This window comes from Trachinotus anak, unplaced genomic scaffold (assembly GCF_046630095.1).
Source record: "Trachinotus anak isolate AG129_WGS33_773 ecotype Australia unplaced genomic scaffold, CSIRO_AGI_Tana_v1 ptg000039l, whole genome shotgun sequence".
Lineage (NCBI taxonomy): Eukaryota > Metazoa > Chordata > Actinopteri > Carangiformes > Carangidae > Trachinotus > Trachinotus anak.
Genome location: NW_027273890.1, coordinates 1,469,282 through 1,489,590, shown reverse-complemented (window position 1 = coordinate 1,489,590; position 20,309 = coordinate 1,469,282). Strand labels below are relative to the sequence as shown.

At 42.2% G+C, this 20,309-nt stretch overlaps 1 protein-coding gene across 4 annotated transcripts; it reads right to left on the bottom strand.

Annotated features, from left to right (window-relative positions):
• Nucleotides 1-429: 429 nt before the first annotated feature.
• LOC139614961 (serine/threonine-protein kinase Nek5-like) lies at nt 430-18,636 on the bottom strand. Of its 4 annotated transcripts, XM_071472661.1 has the most exons (26): nt 18,405-18,636; nt 18,058-18,163; nt 17,464-17,602; nt 17,068-17,164; nt 16,882-16,979; nt 16,556-16,639; nt 15,273-15,343; nt 13,712-13,798; nt 11,169-11,223; nt 10,632-10,745; nt 9,345-9,431; nt 8,522-8,618; nt 6,620-6,732; nt 5,998-6,062; nt 5,704-5,853; nt 5,161-5,239; nt 4,427-4,540; nt 3,532-3,612; nt 3,057-3,149; nt 2,835-2,903; nt 2,528-2,623; nt 2,280-2,454; nt 1,736-1,846; nt 1,405-1,549; nt 927-1,171; nt 430-569 (listed from the first exon to the last, which is right to left on the bottom strand). In XM_071472661.1, the coding sequence occupies exons 3-26, from the start codon at nt 17,584-17,586 to the stop codon at nt 493-495; spliced, it is 2,526 nt and encodes an 841-aa protein (XP_071328762.1). In that variant the 5' UTR covers nt 17,587-17,602; nt 18,058-18,163; nt 18,405-18,636; the 3' UTR covers nt 430-492. The 4 variants fall into 4 exon arrangements, with proteins under 4 accessions (XP_071328762.1, XP_071328763.1, XP_071328761.1 ...); XM_071472662.1 differs by lacking the exon at nt 18,058-18,163 and having other exon boundaries at nt 2,528-2,620; XM_071472660.1 differs by lacking the exon at nt 18,058-18,163 and having other exon boundaries at nt 18,405-18,634.
• Between the last annotated feature and the right edge of the window lie 1,673 nt (nt 18,637-20,309).

Below are 20,309 nucleotides of genomic sequence, written 5' to 3'. Positions count from 1 at the left end.
TAATAACTAATTAGTTGTTTAAGTTAAGCATAAATACCAGACATTTGATGGTTCCAGCTTCTCAAATGTGAGAATCTGTTGCTTTTTTGGTCTTAATTTGTAACTAAATATTTTAGACGTTTAATGACATCATCTTGTGTTTAGGATTTCGTGTTTGGCAGTTTTCACTGTGTTCTGATATTTTAAAGACCAAACGATGAATCGAGAAAATAATTGGCAGATTAATTGATTATTAGTTGCAGCCAGAGTGTGGAGCTGATTTATATTGATACTGATGTCATTTTGATTATTTGTCAGTTACTCACTGCTAAATAGATGTGAAGGGGGTTGAAATGGTATTTTTCTGTGTTGAGGAAGTTAAATGAAGTGTACATTGAAGAAGCACTTAAACCAAATCTCTCTTATTTAAATGTTGTTTCACTTCCTGCATTCCTGTTTGTGATGAGGTCCAGGCATGGAGGCATGATAATGTGTAAAATATTTACAGAATCTTTATTTTGAAAGAAGCATTAGTGCTGTTGAAGTCTGTCCATGTAGAGAGGATGTTCTGAGCTTGTTTTCACTCAATACTGCAATAAAAGAAATCAGCAAACACTTCACAATTCGTCATTTGTTGTTTTTTGCCAACCTGAGGCAAGAAACAGAGGAAACACAGTGTCACAGTAAAACAAAGGCACAAACACAGCAGTGAACACCAGGTATTCAGATATTCTCTTGTAACATAAACGCCTCAGTTTGCTTCAAACAAAGTCTGAAATCATCGTCCTAACGAATGAATAAGGAAGAGCTGGGTCCAACAAATATAATTCTTCAATACAGACAAACATTGAGACATATGAACGCAGGGATGACTCAGGTTATCTGATGCTGTTCATTTAAAGATGTGTTAGCTTCAGTCTGGGGCTCATCTGAACATTCACACTGACCTTCGCCTTCTTTGGGCTCAGAGGAAAGAACATCGATCGATCCTGCAGCGACGTCCGTACATGAATCCTCCAACTCTGGTTGTTGAGGATGTGCAGCACTCAGTGCACCTCCGTCCTCACTGTGCTGCATCCCATCATCTGCACTTTCCTCTGTTTCCTCTGAGCTCCCATCCTCCACAATAAACAGGTTCTTCATGGAGTCAGCCACCGCTTCCCTCAACTCGTCCTCGGACTCCTCAAAGTTCCTGACCAGAGCAGTGGAAATTAAACTGTTTTCAAGATCAGAAACTGATCAGAAGTGCAGGTGTTTACTAGTAAAACAGAACATGCAGGTTACAGCTCCACTACAAACGTGTCACTTAGAGAGCTGTAACTATGGAAACAGTGAAGTTGAGAAAACAGGTTTAATCAGTCGATGTTTCAGTGTACAGCAGCCATGACGGAGGACAGAGGGACGTGACCAGAGGTGTTGACTTACGTGTCGTCATCATCTGACCTCGGCTCCAGACGCTCTTCATCCATCTCCACATCAGAGTCCTCCTCCTCTTCCTCCTCCTTCCTCCTCTCCTGTTTGTCCTCCTCCGTCTTCTCCTTCTCTGCTTCATCCTGCTCTGGCTCTAGATCTGAGAGTAAACACACTTCAGTGAACACTGAACAATGCTTCACTTTAAAATCTGGAGTTTACTCATTTCGTCCTGTTGTCGAGGTTACACTGTCACTGGCTTCCTGTTCTGGCAGTGATGTCTGACTGAGGTTAACTCCTCTGCTGTCGATCAGTGGGCTGTCAGTGTGAGTGAGTCATGTCTGACCTGCAGTCACTGAGTCCAGAGTTGAAGACGTGAGCTCAGCCTGAGCGAGAGCGTTCAGCAGGGTGTTGGGGGGGCCGTCGACCCACTGTCTGCGACCTGCCACCTCCTCACCTGAGGACCGATGGGGACAAGGGAAATACAGGGGTCACACAACACTGCAACAATCCAGTTTGTGTCAGCAGGGTCTCTCCATTCAAAGCTCCATATGATCAGTAGCGCCCCCCCAGACAGGACCTGGCAGGACCTCCCTCCCTCTGTCTTACAGAGCAAGGAGGAAGAAGTGTATCTTTCCTCATTATTATTACATTATTTTATATTATATTATATTATATTGTATTATTGATTAAGATTATGATGTTGCTTGTGTACACACGTGTACATATAAATATGTGAATATATAATATGTTGCTAATTCATTATTATTACAACAATGTTGTTCATCATATAACTGCTATTATTATTATTATTATAATTATTATTATGACTATACGATGCACTCTCATTAGAAAACAGTAGAAGATAAATCTACTCAGTCCTACTCCACCTTGTTCAGCCTCGACTGCAGTGTTGCAGACAGAGTTGACATCCATGTTGGCGAGTCCATCCAGCAGAGTCTGCGGGGTCCTCTGGCTCCACCCCCTCCTCACCTCTGACCAATCTCTGAGCTTCAGCTCCTCCCCCTCCTGGAAGCTCAGAGTCCGGTTCAGAGGGTCCACGTCCTGTTCAGTGAGTTGAGGAAACAGTGAGAGAAAGAAAGAGGAGAAGAGTCTGTGACAAAGATACATTTTCTACCTTCTCTTCCTCTTCATCTCCTCTCTCCTCTTCCTCCTTCTCTGCATCTTCTTTCATCCCGTCGTCATCTAACCGAATCTCAAACATGATTGCCTTCTGAAGAAATGACGAACAAAACAATCAATTGATAATCAAACTTCCATATTTCAGTCTGGTTTGTGCTGTTTTCTTTTCCTTCATCAGGTGCCGGAGGTCTGACTCTCACTACAGTTATTTACCTGTGAAACACCTGGTCTGCTCTTCAGCTGCTGTTTTCAGACAGGCTGAACTCTTGTGTCTGAGCTCAGAGTGTCTGGTTTAATCTCACCTTGTCTTTGTGTTTTCTCTCCAGAGTTTTCTTCTGATCTCTGATCTGCCTCAGAGCTGCTTCAACATCCTGCAGCAGGAGGAAACGCTGTTACTGGCTGATGTTGTCATGCACTTCCTGAGCTTATGGGACAATCAATGCAGAATAGCTCAATGATGGGCAGATTGATTATTGGTCAGTAAGTTGTGTATGTGAATGAGCTGATTTCCTGTCTGTATTTACCTGTGCAGGTGGAGCTTCCTGCTGCTCTACAGAGGGCTCTGGGTCTCTGGATTTCTCCACCACAAATGTTTCATGTTTCTGTTGTGGCTGAGCCTGACAGAGAACAGGAGATTATATCATTGTTTTATTCTGTAGTTTTTAGTTTTTATTTTGAGACACCAGTGCATTCAGAATGAAAAAACTAATACATTTCTGAAATTACATCAGTCTTACTGCTGCAGTGATATTTTAATAAACAAGACCAGGTCAAAACCTAAACCTGGTACATGGCTGGACCACATATGGTCAATGTGCCAGATTAAGGACATGGTTGAAAACTAATGTGGAACTGCTGTGAACAACTGTCTGTAACCCCCCTGATGATGTAATAGAAACATCTTCCTCTTCTATTATAAGAATAATAAAAAATATTATTATTATCATTATTTTCTCCTGAAACACTGACATCAACAGCAGCAGAGAAACACCTGAGTACCTCTGCTTCAGCCCTCAGCCTCATCTGTCTCATCTCCTGGTGATACTGCTGTCTGATGAGATCCAGCTGACGCAGGTACTCCTACACACACACACACACACACACACAATAAGCAGTGTTTACCCGGTTAAAGCTAAAAATAAACATCATTTAGACTGATACTGACGCTGAAGCATCTCCTGACACCTGATCTCAGAACGGTTTTCTGTCCCATCAAGGATCTGATGCCTGTTTGCATCCATCATGTAATTTACTGCCCCCTGGTGGTGGCAGGGTTTTGTCCCTGCGGCTACAGGCTGGAAAATACAGGACTCTACATTGTCACTGTGTCATTGTCAGTTAATAGTAAATATGTTTTACTGTAGATTAACACAGAAGAGTTTTTTAGATACTACACATTTGATCAGTTTAGTGTCAGTTGAGAAGAATAATCCTAAAACTTGTTCAGACAGGAAGGAGAAAGGTGGAGATGGAGCAGAGAGACTTTCAGCACAAAATCATGAAAAAGGACAGGCCCTGAGTTTAAGAGAGGTTTGATTTGCTACTGTCATAAAAAGGTTTGTTTAATCTGGTGGTTAGTGTAGTACACAGCTGAATTGCTGAGTTGGGGGGTGGTGGTGGTTTGGAGTTGGCTGCGTGTTTGTAAAAGTCACTGCTTTCTGAATGTGTCAGCTTGTTCCATGTCAGTGTCTCACTTCAGTGTCTCACAGAAGTTAAACCTGTGAGACATGTGGGAGTCAGAGACGTTTAAAGGCGCCTTCCATGGAGCTGTGCTGAGTAATAATAGAAATGTAATGAGTAACTAATTACTTTTGAGTAATTAGTGATGTAATGTGATCAGTTTTTCATTGAGTCATATATGACAGTTATCAGAACACGTCCTGGTGTGTCCCACCTGCTGTCCCTCCTGCCTCCTGTCCTGAGGTGGGTGTTGGCGCTCAGGTCGTCCCACTTCCTGCTCCTGACCTCCAGGCTTCCTGTTGCGCTCTGCTGTACAGGGACGCAGACCCTGACAGTCAGAGAGGAGAGGTCAAAGGTCAGAGAGGCTGTGCTCTCTCTCACAAGCCTTGGTTTCCTGAAAGTGCAGCTACATGTTCAGTTTTTTACTGAGCTCCTTATTGTGACAGTGTTTCCTGACACAGCAGCGTGTACCACTGTCTGTGAAAGAGTCAGGGGGGTGTCAGAGTCCATACATGTTAAATGTGTTAAATTTTTCTTTTTTTTTTGTTATGTGCTTATGTTCAACTCGACCTATGCAAGACTTTCTTTTCTCTCTCACTTGGCCCATAAAAGGATTTTGATTCTTACTCTCACCGTTAACAACAGGTTATTTTCCTGTTGTGGTTCTGCATGGTCCCTCTGAGGTTTAAACCTCTGCAGTAAAAACTCTGCTGGGTCAGAGACAGCAGCCTCTAAAAACAGATTGTTAGTCTGCACTCAGTTTATTCTTAAGACTCATTTGTGACATTTTATTAGACGACTGGGGCATTTCACATTATCCTGGAGTCGTGAACATGGGGTGACTGTGTGTGGGATTTATCTAAGAAGAATGGTTGATGAGTTGATGGTATTTGAGTGAGTGTGTGTGAGTGACAGCACAGACTGTGGAGGAACTGAGCTTCGTCCTACCAGCTGTTTCTCTGCTCTCAGCTTGTACTGGTTGGCCTCCTGTCTCCTCTGCAGGTATTCATTCCGCGCTGCAGCCACACTGACAGAACACGAGGGTGGAGACGTGGTCAGTGTTGTTGATGCTACAGGGTGACTGACAGCACATTACAGATCAAAAACATGATGACATGTTGTTCAACATTTTGGGAGCATTGGGAGTTAGAAGATTGTTACCACTCTCATGTCTGTATGTTGAAGCTATAGCCATTAGGTGTTATTAGCTTCGTATAGCATAACGACCCCCTCGCAAAACCACAACTGAACCATAACTGTACAATTTTAACAAACTAGATATAATGTGTTAATCATTGATCTTTACAGGTGCTGGTTGGTGGATTGGTTGAGTGATTCCCCTGGTTTCCAGTCTTTATGCTAAGCTAAGCTAACCAGCTGCAGGCTTATTAATTTGTTTGCACATTAAAAAATGTGATGATATAAAAGTCCACAGATTGATTGATGATGAAAATAATTGTCTGTTTCAGCTCCATGTGCACAGTCTCTCACAGCTGGTACGGCTCTGCAGGAGGAGCAGCGTGGTGTCTCTCCTGATGAGGAGGAGGAGGAGGAAGGACGTCCTCATTGCTCCTCCTCTGAAAGGCGTCCAGCTGGGCGTGGTAGTGCTGGTAATGGCTGACAGGCTGCTGGTCATTAAACCTGCATCAGTAGTACATGTCACACATACATGATGTACAGTCGGTCACATGTGAAGCTCCTCTGAGATGTCATGACATCACTGATGACTGAGGAAGGGTTCAGAGGTCATGTTGGGTCTGATTCTGGGCAGATGTTTTTACTCACCTCTGGTTGTGCTGCCCAGCGACTGCTCTGTCTGCAGCTGGTTGTCCTGCTCTTTGATGAAGAGGCTGCAATAAATAATAATCTGGTATTAGGACAACTGTGGCTATAAGAGGCCGTTACATAGACCTATACACCCACTGAGATATAGACACTGTATATGGATACAGTACACTGCGATTCAGTTCTTCCCCAATAGTCTCTGCAGCACAATGTGAACATCTCATCCACTGAAAACACTTCATTTCACATTTAAATGAGAGAATCTCTCAGTAAGAAAACAAACAAGAACATTTTCCAAAATGACAAAAGACTTAAATGCTCCTTTAAGATCAGTGTGAATATAAAACACAGTAAAGTAACTGCAATTTATTATTTCAATGTATAAAAGAAACTGAAAATAATGTGAAATGAGCTAAAATAAAAAGAGACAAGTGCAGCAAGAAAACAAATCAATAAATTAAAATTTGTATTTTTTTGGGAGAAGTACTGTGATCTTCTGCTACAGTAAAAGTAGCAATAACACAGTATGAACATATTCCATTACTGTATGAAGCTCTGAGGACTGACACATCATAATGAGGACAACTGACTGAAAATGATAAAATTATTAATCTATTATTACTTTGCGGTGGGCAGGGGTGTAGACCCTGAGGGGGACTCTCCAGTCTGGTTTAGTGAGCGGTCTCTTCACGGTGGCCCCGGGCCCCTCTGCTCCTCTGGACTTGTGTATCTTCTCTGGACGACGGGAGAGCCTCACGTTAGATTAACAGGAAGTGGACATTTGTCACTTACAGCTGTTGACAGATAGATAATGATGCCTCTTTAACTCCTCCTGTCCTGTCTGTTTAAACATCCCTTATAATAAATTTAATACCAAGATTTAATAAATAGATTAGAAAACACTATGATATAAACTACTTTCAGGATATTTTAATTGTTTATTTTATATGATGATGACTGTGTTTTACTGTATTTTCATTCTTCACTCACAGGTGTCAACACATGACTCATCTCATGATATTCATCTATAAATCTCCATTCTTAAAGCCTCTGAACCACCTCACATCTCTTCCCTCATTTATTCTCATTTACCTGATCTAATGGTTACGTAACTCTAGATATTCAACATGTGCACATTTCAAGGTTACATGATCTGATGTTATTGATTGTTTATATGAATTCTTTGTTGTCTGGTCTTGTTCTGTGTGGCTGTGACAGTTTTGGTTTCTGGTTGATCTCAGTTTCAACAACAGTACCTGACAAAAATATCTTTGACCTGATGAAGTTTTCACCCATAGGTGGCATCAGTTTCCTGCTCAGTCTGCTCTTCCTGTTCCTGTTTTATCTGTTCTTGTTCTTGTTGGTGGCTCAAAGTTGAATCATTTCATTCTAGTTGTAGGTTTTTATCAAAACAATAAAAAAACGCTGTGAGTCAGAGCAAAGACAGAAGATGGGACTAATCAGTAAGGTCGATGTCGTGAGGCAGAGCAGCCAGCAAAACCAGACACTCCCTCAGTGATTTCAGACAGGCACCAGTAACTTTGTGTTGTGACGTTACCAAAACACAACATGTGCCAAGATGTGACGCAACTATAATCAACCGTCAGGATTCAGGATGTGACCGAGGAGAGAGTTGTGTTTCCCTGCAGTTTAGCAGATGTGCTGAAGGATGGCAGCTGGAGCGAGCCAGAGGCAACAACTTGAACAACAGTCCATCTGGACATGTTGCCAGGAAACCACCACTGGGTGGCGCCAGAATCCACATTCATAACGTGGGGAGTGGAATTGTTTTCAAGGCTGCAGTGTCTGGTGCAGGTGTCTTCAGTATTTTGTTCACCTCATATGTAGTTGTGACCAAAGGTTTGTGTTTTGTCCATGCTTAGTGACCCCTCCTTCACCAGCTGTTAACTGCAGGGGGTGTATTTACCTCTTTCCACTTCAACAATCAACAAAATATAGAATCTGCCTAAACTTTTACCTACATCTGTGTTTCACTGGGAGCAGAGTGAAGGTTAGAAACTGTCAGTATAACACAACACAGCTCAGCAGCACCACAGACCACTTCCTCTAAAATGATCAGTTGAAACGACGCCTCCCTGAAACACTTTCAACCGGAGACCATCACACCAACATGTTGACGTTCCCACCCATACACTGATCTCTGATCTCCTTCATTTTGATCTCAAACACAAAACTGTAAAGTTTCAGGTCTGTAACTCGCAGGTTGTGACACTGTCACCATGACAACATCTTTCCTCAGGCAGACATGTTACTCAAAACCACCTCTGTGGTAGTTCCTGCTACAGTAGGTGTCTCCAGGACCACAAATTACCATGATCACACACTCAGAATGAGAAATCAGTACCAGCCACGCACTGTCACAGCAGGCAACACAAACTCAACATTTTAACCTTCATGAAGGAGGATTTAGTGCAGGACTGTTGGACTGGACTGATAATAAACTCATGTACATACTACATAGACAGGTGCGTGTGGTGTAACATTTGTCAGTGTGTGGTGTAACCTGGTGTATTTGCTGCTCCTGCTCTTGTTTTAGCAGCTTGTGATGCTGCAGCTCTGTTTCGACGCAACACCGTGTGGCTGAACTCCTCCTGCATCACCTGCACACACAGGAAACAAACAAATTCAGCACCTAATAATAAAAAACTCACCTCACACATTACAAGCTCAAAGACTTCAAGTCAGACCTAATGAAACTCCCTCACTACAAGATAAACCATATTCAGGTGATTGACATACGTCATGTTCATCAGTAACCTACAGATTTGGTTGTAGACAAAAATGAAAGTCTGATATATAAACTGACATTAAGTGCATTCAGGTTCTGGTTTACAATAGAAATAACATTATAACTGCAAACTTCTTTCTCTGGATTACAGGGAGTCTTAATGGTTCAGGCTTGGTTTGATGTTTAGGCTGGTGCTGTAAACCAGATTCACACTACAAATTAATTCTATACAGTGTGTGCTATATAAAAGATTGCTTTAGTAGTTACTACACAAAAAAAAATCTACATAATTTACCATTTTATATAAACATTTTTCAATTTAATAATGTCACTGCAAACTAAACCTCACAAATAAACATCAAAATGTTTTTCTTTAGATTTAAGACTTTGGAGCCATTTCACCATCTACAATTCATTTTTTTTTTCCAGCTGTGAGCAGCTGATGTCCATCAACAGGACATTCACAAATCAGTTGCCTGGTTTGAGTTTACTTTTCCAATGTGTAAAATACTGCTTAGATCAGTGTGTCGTCTATGGATCTGGGATTAAAACTTCACAGAGGAGCTTCACAGCTCAGTGAACCAATCAGATTCATTACCTGCGGGTCCAGATGTTTGCTGATGTGCTTCTCCAGGAAGGCACGCCTGAGGACAGACGTGACCGAGGGACGGTCTCTGGGGTTGACCTGGAAATGTGTGTGTAATAATGAAAGTGAAAATGGTCAGTGATCAACAAAGAGCAGCATATTTTAGGAAGAACTATTCAATCATCCAGTCTTGTTTCTATGATCTTAAAAAATACAGCAAACATCGGTCCAATTCTACAGACACTGAAACTATTGTACGTGTTTTCATTTCCTAACATTCAGAGGACTATAACAGGTATAACAGGTAAATAAGAAACTAGAATTACTGCCTCGCAGTTGTACGCCCATGCTGTTTATCCAGAATCATATCAAATATTAACCATTTGTGTGAAATTTTGTCAGAACTGCTGTGTGAAGGGACAGACGGATGGACGGACAACCTGAAACATAATGCCTCCGGTCCTGACTGTCGCCGGGGCAGAGGCAGAAAAGATTCACAGACTCTAAACTGTAAAAACATGACATATATACAATACATAAAAGTTCTGTGAAGTCTAATCAAAGGTTCCTGGGAACACTTTAAAGATGGAAAGTTTTTAACCTGACAGTGGCATGAATCCACAGCCTAAGTGTCTGCATTCAGACAATAGGAGCTTCCTCATGTTCAGCCCAGGATAATATCCTGAACAGCTGCTAAGACAGTTTCCTGTCATTCAACATTTACACTTTCCTCTAAAAATGCTCCTTCCACAGTTTGAACTCACAGAACTGAGCAGGTGATCAACGGAAACTTTTCTGACTCTGGTGAACTCAGAATTCAACACTGACTTCTCACCAAAACATGTTACAATATGTCCTCTCTTTATTTCAATAATTTAACTGAAATAAAACTTTCTTGATGGTTTCTGAAGTTCTGACGTAAACCAAAAACCCCACACATCTGAGTGCTGACATAACAGATTCTGTTACAACACAGAAACATCTTTTCACCCACACTGTGTCTCCATGAAGGGAAAAAGTTAAAGCTCCACCCAGTCTAAAGGTAGAGGTCCATGTGTTTGTGATTATAAAGCAGGTCTAGGTTCTATATTAATACTGTGAAAGTATCAAAGCCTCAGTCCACAGAGAAATGCACACAGCCTGTATTCAGAAACTGAGCCTTAAAACCAGCCGTCAGGACTTCTGGAACTTTGTGATGTCACAACAAAACAGTCACCGCCCTAAGCCACACCCTGAGCCCCACCCACCTGGACCCACAGTGACAGTAGAGAGATGACAGGAAATGATGAAAAGTCTGACCTTAAAGAGTTGGGCGACCAGCAGGCGAAGGTTGTAGGAGTAGCGGCTGGGCACTGGGTTGTAGCGCCCCCTGCAGATTTTACTGACCAACTGCCGCAAACTGCTGCCCTCAAACTGCAGGTGATGACAGGTAGATAGATGTAGACTGACAGAAAAGAAATTAACTGGCAACTGTTGTGATAATAGTTTGATTATTTTATCATTCTTTAAGCAAACATGTCAAACTACTACTATTTATTCTTTGATTAATTTTACAGTTTTGTGCTGTTATTAGACAGTGACAGTAAATGACAGGAAGGTCAACAAAGGAAAATAAATGGCTGATTAATCAATAATGAAAATTATGTTGGTTGGTTGTTCAACAGCTTTGGTTCAGACTGAAATATGTAACTGTGCGTGAATCCACCATTTACCACGACTCAGTTTGGTCTTACTCTAATATGACAGACTACATTAGCCTTAGTGTTAGCGGATCCACTGTGTTTCCAGCTGTGAGTGTGAAGCAGCTGCTGATGTTCGGGGTGTGGTGCAGCTTACTGGATGCCTCAGGGTGCAGAGCTCATACAGGACACAGCCTAGAGACCAGATATCCCTGCAGGACACACACACACACACACACACACACACATGTTTGCATTATGAAGAGGGATTTTAAATGTAATCAGACATTAATCTGAGCCATAACAACTTCATACACAAACTCTGGTTTTGTTGTATCACTGTAAATGTGCTGCAGCTCGGGCTGATGTTTTGACACTCGACAGATTCAGGGAGTGCAACTATGAAGTCAACATAAGACATCACTTTGAGAACATCTTGTGTAACTAGACGTGTCTCTTGTTGAAACAGGATGCCGGGGCAGGGCTTAGCTTCATCCCCTTTCCCCCTGAGCTAAAGTCATAAACACCAGGAACAAAGCCATAATGTCAGAATCCAGAACAGTGAAGTCTCCAATCAGAGCACAGCTACCGACAGAAAAGTCATTTCTGGAGTAATGCAACTATTCTGGCATTTACATTTCTGGCCAGGGACTAAGCATATGCCTGTATGTGCGTGAGCTCTTGTATATCTATCTTTGTGAGGACCTTCTAAAGCTTTAGATTTGCAGAGTGAGGACATTTCAGACGATGAAGACAATTTTGGCTCTTCACCAAAGGACTGTTGTAGACTTGGTTTTAGGGTTAAGTTTAGAGTTAGGTTTAGGTTAAGATTTGGGAGGATTATGTCTCACAAGTATAGAAACACAAGCATTTCTTTGTGAGTGTGGGAAAGAGGAAGCCACCCTGACCTCAACAACACCACAGAGGAGAGGAGACCTAAACACAGAGAGGTGGTAGAGAATGATAATGACTTTGAAATGCTGCACATCAAGTTTCCTGATAGTGAGCATGTGTGTTTGTCTCTGTATGTGCTTGAACATGTTGTAGAAATGAACACCCCCCTGAGTTGAGGTAATGACAGTATTATCACGCCCACACGGCTGATCCACGGTCAGGGACGTGTACAGACTCTGTCAGGGGAAGCCCCTCTCTGCTCTCAGGGTCATGGTTCATTGCAAAGCCCTCCCCTGAATGACACTGACTCTCACTGTAACCAGGCACAAAAGGCCTGTCAAGCTTTGGATGTTTACTCTCTAGCACATCAGTTAGTCTTGATCTTAGAAGCCTCTGACCAAATATCTCTGCGGTGCATTTCCAGAACAGAACATGTCCTCTACATAGATCATCAGCTGGTGAGGATGACGACTTTCACCAGGGACATTAGCCTCAGCTTGTTAGCATGATCTGCTGAAGGTCACTATCAACTGCATATTCAAGACCCGTTTTCTAGATTCTCATTTTAAAACATTCATGGAGCTAACGTTGGCTTAATAATCCCTTAGCTCCAGCTGATAAGATCCATCTGTGTCAGTCATCATTTCCATAAATTCAACGGTCACTGGTTAAAAATGAGAAACTGCTTTTGTCTATTTCTGTCTGAAATCAAAGACCCATTGTTTAAAAAAAAAACAAAAAACCCATGGGTAGTAGAGACAGTAAATCTTCCAGTATTTTCACTGAAACCTGTGCAGAGTGAGAACAAACAGATTTGCTTCATAATTCTTTGCAGTAAATTATAAAAAAAAATCTGATTGGCAACACAGCAGAGCACCACATAAATGACAAGACAGTCAAACACATCTTGTGGTTGTATGGCTGTTTTTTATGAACATGACACAAAATATTTTTTGTCAGTGCACTTGAATCAGTGACTGTTGTTTGACACAGAACCTACCTACAAACGCCAAACAGCGGCAGCACCAGGTGTGCCCTACGACAGTAAAGAATCAACACGACCAGCAGGGGAGTGCTATATGTCAGTGGAAGAGGAGTGATATACCATGTTCATGTGCCATGAGCCAGTCGCACAGCTGCAACAAACCACGAGTCAAAGTGGTGTAAAACTAAGAATCAACATAAGACACCGAAACAAGAGTGGCACATTGGTGGACTGTGGTTTCAGCCAGTGAACGTCACACAACATCAGTCCATGATAATCAGCAGTGAGGATCATATGCTGATGAGAGGTGGTATATGACAGTGAGACGTGAGTGAAATGCCTTTTATAAATGTGATAAGCTGATAGGACGGCAGCAGCACACTGAAAACCAACAGTGACATCATACCACTGAGGATCAATATACGCCACTTTTTAATCACAGTGCTGCTGCAAACTGACATCCAGTGTAAACAGACTGCAGACTCTGTCCCCACAGTTAAAAACTAATGATGCATTCACTACTTGGTCAGATGCTCTGATTTCAAAACTCTCTTTCTGGTCTGAATAAAATCTGTTCAGTTATAGAGGGTGGTGCTGCATCACGTCACATTCTGCTACACCAGGTTCAAATCTCAGTCTCAGGCCAAGACAAACAAATGACCATAGCTGTATTATCATTTCAGTATTATTCACTATTACAGGAATAGGATTTCTGAGTTATTGTGTCCGCTACAAGCCACCGTAGCTCATTCCATAATGGAAAACACATCAAAGAAGTTTGTGGAAGTTCAGGTTGTGTGTGTTGTGATGACCATACATACGTCTTGTTGTTGTACGGCCGACTCTCGCAGATCTCCGGGGACAGGTAGTACGGTGTCCCAACACAAGTCCTGGCCAGCTCCATGGTGCTGCACAGCCACCGTTCACAAACACAACACACTCAGTCAGGATTCAGTGAGGAAAGTGACTGCAGTTCTTCTAGTCTGTCTTAAAACAATAGTCAGGAGCCTCTTTGGACACTGAAGCATGTTGTTCTTGCTGTAATCACTCCTGTTCACACTGACCGTGTTCACAATGAACTTTCAAGTGATGGGGGAGAAAATCCACAGTCCTCATTCTGGGCAAAAATGTCCTCAGGTTTATCAGAAGCTAATATTTAGGCTTCAGCTTGGGAACGTCAAATCAAGTGGACAAAGGTATCAGTCGTTTAGTGTAAATTCACTCTTTGTGTTTCAGTGTTGAGCTGCAGCAGAGAGAGAAACTAGAATCACTGCCTCGTGGCTGTTTCCTCCACCAACCGGCCAAGTATCAGGAAACACTGTATGGACACAGTCTCTTACAGCATTGAATAATGTCCAGAAGTGTTTAATTGCAGAACATGATGATGTCACAATGAAGTTTACCTTTGACCTTTTGTCTGAAACTGTGTCATAATTTTTGAATGAATGTGCGAGTTCTGGCCAAAAATGTGTTTTGTGAGGTCACAGTGACCTTTGACCCTTGACCATCAAATTCTAATCAGTTCACCCTCGAGTCCAAATTAATGTTTCTGCCAAATTTGAATCAGTTCCCTCAAGGTGTTACTGAGATATCTCGTTGATGAGAACGGGATGGACAGACAACATGAAAACATTAAGCCTCCGGCCCTGACTGTCACCAGCATGGAGGCTTAATGATACCAGTTCATCGCGATGGAGGAACGTGTCACCCAGAGCAACAGTGTGGCTCACCGCTGTGGAGCTCTGTGGCTCAGAGGAATAAGAGATATTAAGCTGTGACACACACAGTAGGTGTAGGAGACATTCAGTGTGTGTTCTGGTTCACCTTCACCTTCAGATTAAAAGGCCCAGGCCCGAACAGAAGTACACACAAGTATGTGAACGGCCCCGGCCATATAGTGTACAAGATCCCTCACAGGCTTCCCACCAATTAACTGCCAGCTGTGTTTAATGTGGATGGCCAAGCCAGACCTCACTTCTTCTGTTTCTGTCTTGTTTATTTATTTCTTTGCTTCTAATTTGCTTCTCTGGTTTCACAGCTGACTTCAGACCAATGAAAGACCAACTGAAGTTAAATGAAACAAAAAGGTGTGTTTCCTTCTTTGTCCGTTTCCCTTCTGTGATCAATAAAGACTTATTTTATCTAGTGTGACAGCACCAAAAATACATGCGTGTACTGTGTGAGCTCAGTTTCCTTGTACAGTCAAACGAGCCGACCATTATTTCCACAACCATGTGTGTTTACATGTCCTGGTCAACAGTTTGTGGAATGATAATGACTTGTTTGGAGGTCTTCCATGTGTTACCGAGCGCTCAGTGATAAACAGCTGCACTGTCACTGTGTGTGTGTGTGTGTGTGTGTGTGAAGATGACACTAACTTACTTATTCAACATTCTTGCAATTCCAAAGTCCCCCAGCTTTGCTTTCATCCCTCCATTGGTTAGGAAGATATTCTAGAGCAGAGGGAGAGCAGGAATGAAAGCACGTCTGTGTTCCACCAGGAAAACAGTGACTGGGCATCTATCATGTGTGCCTGAATGTGTGTGTGTGTGTGTGTGTGTGTGTGTGTGTGTGTGTGTGTGTGTGTATGTGGAAACAGATATGATTGATGAAAGACAGTGATGGCAGTGAACAGAGGCGCGGTCTGTGGTCAGTCGTGTGGAGTTATTCTGGGAGTTGGCTCACAGCAAGGTCTTTGTTCAGAACAAAGCTGAGCTCCGGACAGTTCAGCCGTACAATCCCCTGAACTCTGTAATGATAATACTCGTTCATTAAGAAGCGTAACCCTGGGGTCTGTGGATAATGTTGTTTATCATGTACAAGTTCAACCATGAATACATGATGTACAGTCTGCAGGTTACGAGAATTTAATCCTCTGTGGACTTGGCAGCTAACTGCAGGAAGTTTGTGGTTTATATGGAAAAGCTCACATTTATGTCAATAACAGTGGATTCACAGTGGGATCAAACCCTCCTGTAGCATCCAGACTGTGTGATCAGCATGTTCCACATTACACAGACATGTGAAAATCAGCCACTGATCAACAGATGATTGCGACTTTGACATTGTTATTAGAATTTGTATCCACCATATGTTAATGTAAAAGAAACTACATCTCCCATCAGCCTTTTAGCTGTTATCTCTGCCATCCAACAGGATGGACTGGTATCGTTTACTCTACGACAGTCTAGGTCTCACGGGAAACAGTGTTCATTAAAGGCCACTAGAAACTGAAAGAACATTAAATAAACATTGGATTGCTTTTATTCTTATTTACACATACGGAGTGAAACCACACGACATACTGTTGAGTGATTAACGTCTAAACCTGAATATTTATTACAATTCATCAATACAAATGTCTTCAAAGGTTTTCTCGCCTCTGACAGAGAACTCAGAAGTTCTGGTTTTCTGACATTTAGGCAAAAAATCAAAAGATTAATCATTAATGAAAATAACCAATAGATGCAGCCTGTTAATGACAACAAGTGAATGAAGTGGATGTGTGAGTGTGTGCAGCAGTGAATGAAGTGGATGTGTGAGTGTGTGCAGCAGTGAATGAAGTGGATGTGTGAGTGTGTGCAGCAGTGAATGAACTGGATGTGTGAGTGTGTGCAGCAGTGAATGAAGTGGATGTGTGAGTGTGTGCAGCAGTGAAGCGATACCTGAGCTTTGATGTCTCTATGGAGAATCTTCCTGTCATGGATGTGTTTGAGGCCCAGACAGATCTGAATGAACCAGTCCACGATCTGAGAAACACACAGCTCACTTTTACTCTGTGTGTGTGTGTGTGTGTGTGTGTGTGTGTGTGTGTTTAAGTGGTGTTTTTTATTACGAAAAACAAAATGCCTTCCTAATGACAGGAACATGTGGAGGATCCTTAGTCCTCCAAAGTTCCTCCATTAGTGAACAAATTAGTTGCAGGTGTAAAAATGAAAGTGGACAATAAACCTCCTTACAGGTGTGTGTCTGTGTGTAAGTGTGTGTGTACCTGCTCCTCAGTGAAAGGGACTCCTCTCTGCATGTTGATCTTCTTCATCAGATCTCCTCCATCACAGTACTCCATCACTATGTACAGGCTGCCCCCCTCTATACAGACGTACAGTAACTAGTGTGTAATGTGACGTAGATGCAAACAACAGGTCATGACAACATGTCACTGTGGAGTCACACTCACCGTGAAATGATGAGGTGAAGGAAACGATGTTTGGGTGTCTCATCTTTGACAGCAGCGTCACCTCTTTCTTGGATGCTTCCTTTTCCTTCGCTGACATCTGTTCAGGAAACACATTTACAAACCAACAACTCAGCACATCGCTCATGTGACGTGTAGATGAACAGCAGCCTAGAACAGCTGGGTAACAGCTGGTTAAATGTATCAAACTGGGAATTAATGTTTTTCTGAATTGTGGATTGGTTCGATATTTAATTCTACACTGTTGGTTTGTTTGCCAGAACTAAAGTCACTGGACCCAACCAAGAACTATTCTGACAGCCACCTTTTAAATAAACCAACAAATACACAATAACTGTACTGCAGGTGAGCTAAAAGAACATATGTTGCCTTTGTTACCTTTCTGAGGTTAATCTGTTTGACCACACACCGTCTGTCTCCACCTCCACCTTTGTCTCTGACCAGAAAAGCTTTCCCAAACGCACCCTCTCCAATCTGTCGGATGACCTCATAGTTGTTCATAACACCTGAACAACACCTGGAGCACGAAACAGAATAGGACAAGAATATGAAGAGGGAAGGTTTGCTTAAGTTGTTGTAATAGAAAATTGCTGAGGCCACACAGTATGCTTTACTGATAATGAATGATAATCTACCAGAAAGCTATTTTTATTGATTTTGAAACTGAATAGTGTGACAACAATTGGGCTGCAACTAACAATTATTTCATTTTTGGTTAATCTGCCAATGTTAGATTTTTCATGTGTTTACAGTCATGTAAAGTAGAAATATTAACCTTCAAAATCATCAAAATAGCTGCTGATTCATTTTCTGTCAACCAATGAGTGGACTGATCAACTAATCATTGAGTGGCCAATGCTGTGTGTAATGTATAATGTATATATTGTATATTTTTAGTTTAATTGCACCTGTTATCCTTAAATGACGACATTTCGTTTTGTGAGAACACAAACATGTAAATAACAACCACACCTGTCAGATGTAAAGGAGCAGAGTAAAGAAATACTCAGGTATCAGGTAAAATCACTTCCGGTAATCCAAGGACCGCATCATTTGCTTCCCACGACGGATAATATTCCTCCATATAAGCCGGTGGTTTGGATAAAATGACAAACACCTGAAGTAACTGGACGTTATTGTGCTGCGGCTGATTTAACCTTCATTAAAACCGATAACACCGACTTCACCAAGAGCCCGTCACCATGGAGACGGGTACACATTCGGCTAGCTTTCAAGTTAGCATGCTATCATAAGTTCACCGTCGATAACAACAACGGCGTTTTTTCCAATAATCAGTGTCAAATAAAAAACAGATTTACCTTTTACAAACGTGCGTGTTTCAGAGTAGAGATCACACACTGAAACAAGCGGCGTCGGTGAGTTATAAAGCGCTGACTGTCTGAAAACTGTCTGAAAACTGTCTAACGTTTGTTAACTACGGCAAGTGCGAAAGGAAACCGCGCGGAATGCTGGGAGATGTAGTTGAAGCATTTCTAGTTTAAACTCCACCACACTGCTCCTCTACAAGCAAAAACTAGATTATGGTCCAGTTTGATTTTTTTAGTGATTTTTAGTGATGGGTTTTTCTATTAATATGCCGCATGGAATGCTGGGAGATGTAGTTCAGGCAGTTTCTGTGGCTCTTCTCATCCTACATAACAAACAGGAGAGCTCCTGAAGTCCTGAAAAATGAGTATTGTTTTTTTATTAGATCACAACCTGTAGTGATGAAGATGTAGTAGAGTAGAAGTAAAAAGTCGTAGCAAATGGAAATACTCAATTACAGTACAAGTACCTCAAAATTATACTTAGGCAATCAAGTACTTCATACTTCATCCACCATTGCTGTTGAATAAACAAACCTTAAACAGTAACAAGTTATACTGGAACACATGTGAGTCATGAACGACCTGCCCAGACACACAGGCAGCATCAGTCCAGTGACGGCACAGACACATTCATGGGGACAGAGTGAGAGTGGGCTGTGTCAGTGGTGTCCTGCCCCCTGTCCGGCCTGTAACCAGAGCCAGACCCGAGCAGCAGCAGAGAGAAGACAAGATCCTTATTTAAATCCTCAATGCGGCAGCAGGCGCTCGGTGCTTTATTCACAGGCCAGATCATGTTGCTGCTGTCAGATTTTAGCCATCACACCCCAGACTGATATGCTAGGCAGCCAGAGTGTGTGTGTGTGTGTGTGATGTAATAATAGTAAATCTCATAGCAGATTACATTTTCAGTTCAGTACAGATATATTATTATTAACTGCAAAATATATTCTTGAATAAATTCATGAACATGTTATATTTCTGATTGTTTAAACTTCTGATGTGTAAAAATGTAATTTCCAGTAGTTTCTCTTGGCTGTATATGCACAGCACACAGCACCACACACAATGTCCAGGGAGATACACACAGCAACACAAGGACAAAGCTGAGCAAAATAAATGTTATGTAATTTTAGTCCTTAATAGAATGTAAACAGGTGAGTTGTATAAACTCAGCCGTACAGGTGTCATGAAGGTGGAAATGATCTCTAGAGACCAGAACAGTTTCTGTACCAGGCTGTAAACATGTTTCTTTCTGCTGTAAAGTTGGACATGTGAACATGAGAGTCTGTGGGCACTGACAGGTGTAGCTGTAAAACCTCAGGTACCTCCTCAGGTAGTGCAGGTACCTGAAAACAGGTTTTAAGTACAGCACAGTACTAAATGCTCTTCGTAATGTTCCACCACTGATTATGTCTCTGTAGCTTTAATCAAATGTTTGATTTAGTGAGGGGATGGGGGGTTTCAGTCTGCTCTGAACAACCATCTCTCTGATTCCTCAAGGTGACCCTCCACCACTGACCACCTGGCCCATTTCCCATCATCCCCCTGTGCAGGCTCCGTCTGATTAGTGCTTTAATCAAGAACAAATTTCCACTGTGATCGAATGACAGGAAGGCTGAGCGCCCGCTGTGACAGCTGGACCTGTCGGCTCTGAGGTGATGACTTCACACATGCAGTGTGTCACGCAGTCAAGCGGTCGTATTCCAAGCTTCACGTACTGAAAACATCTGTGGGAAAAGCACTTTGTCTGCAGTAAACTGTCTCCTGTGACTGATTGTGTCTGACGGTGTGAGATTAATCCTGAGTCATCAGTGTGTGAGCAGCTTGCTCTGCTGCAACAACACTTTCTGCTGTGTCAGCTGTGTGACATGAACATGTGCAACCTTCCCATCCTGG

Excerpts from the sequence above, each read along its gene's own strand:
- LOC139614961 (XM_071472661.1), bottom strand. The coding sequence starts at position 17,586 with ATGAACAACTATGAGGTCATCCGACAGATTGGAGAGGGTGCGTTTGGG. Across the intron at positions 6,063-6,619 it reads ACACCCCTGCCCACCGCAAA|CCTCTTCATCAAAGAGCAGG; the intron begins GTAATAATAGAT and ends TATTTATTGCAG. Across the intron at positions 1,172-1,404 it reads AGGTCAGATGATGACGACAC|GAACTTTGAGGAGTCCGAGG; the intron begins GTAAGTCAACAC and ends TGCTCTGGTCAG.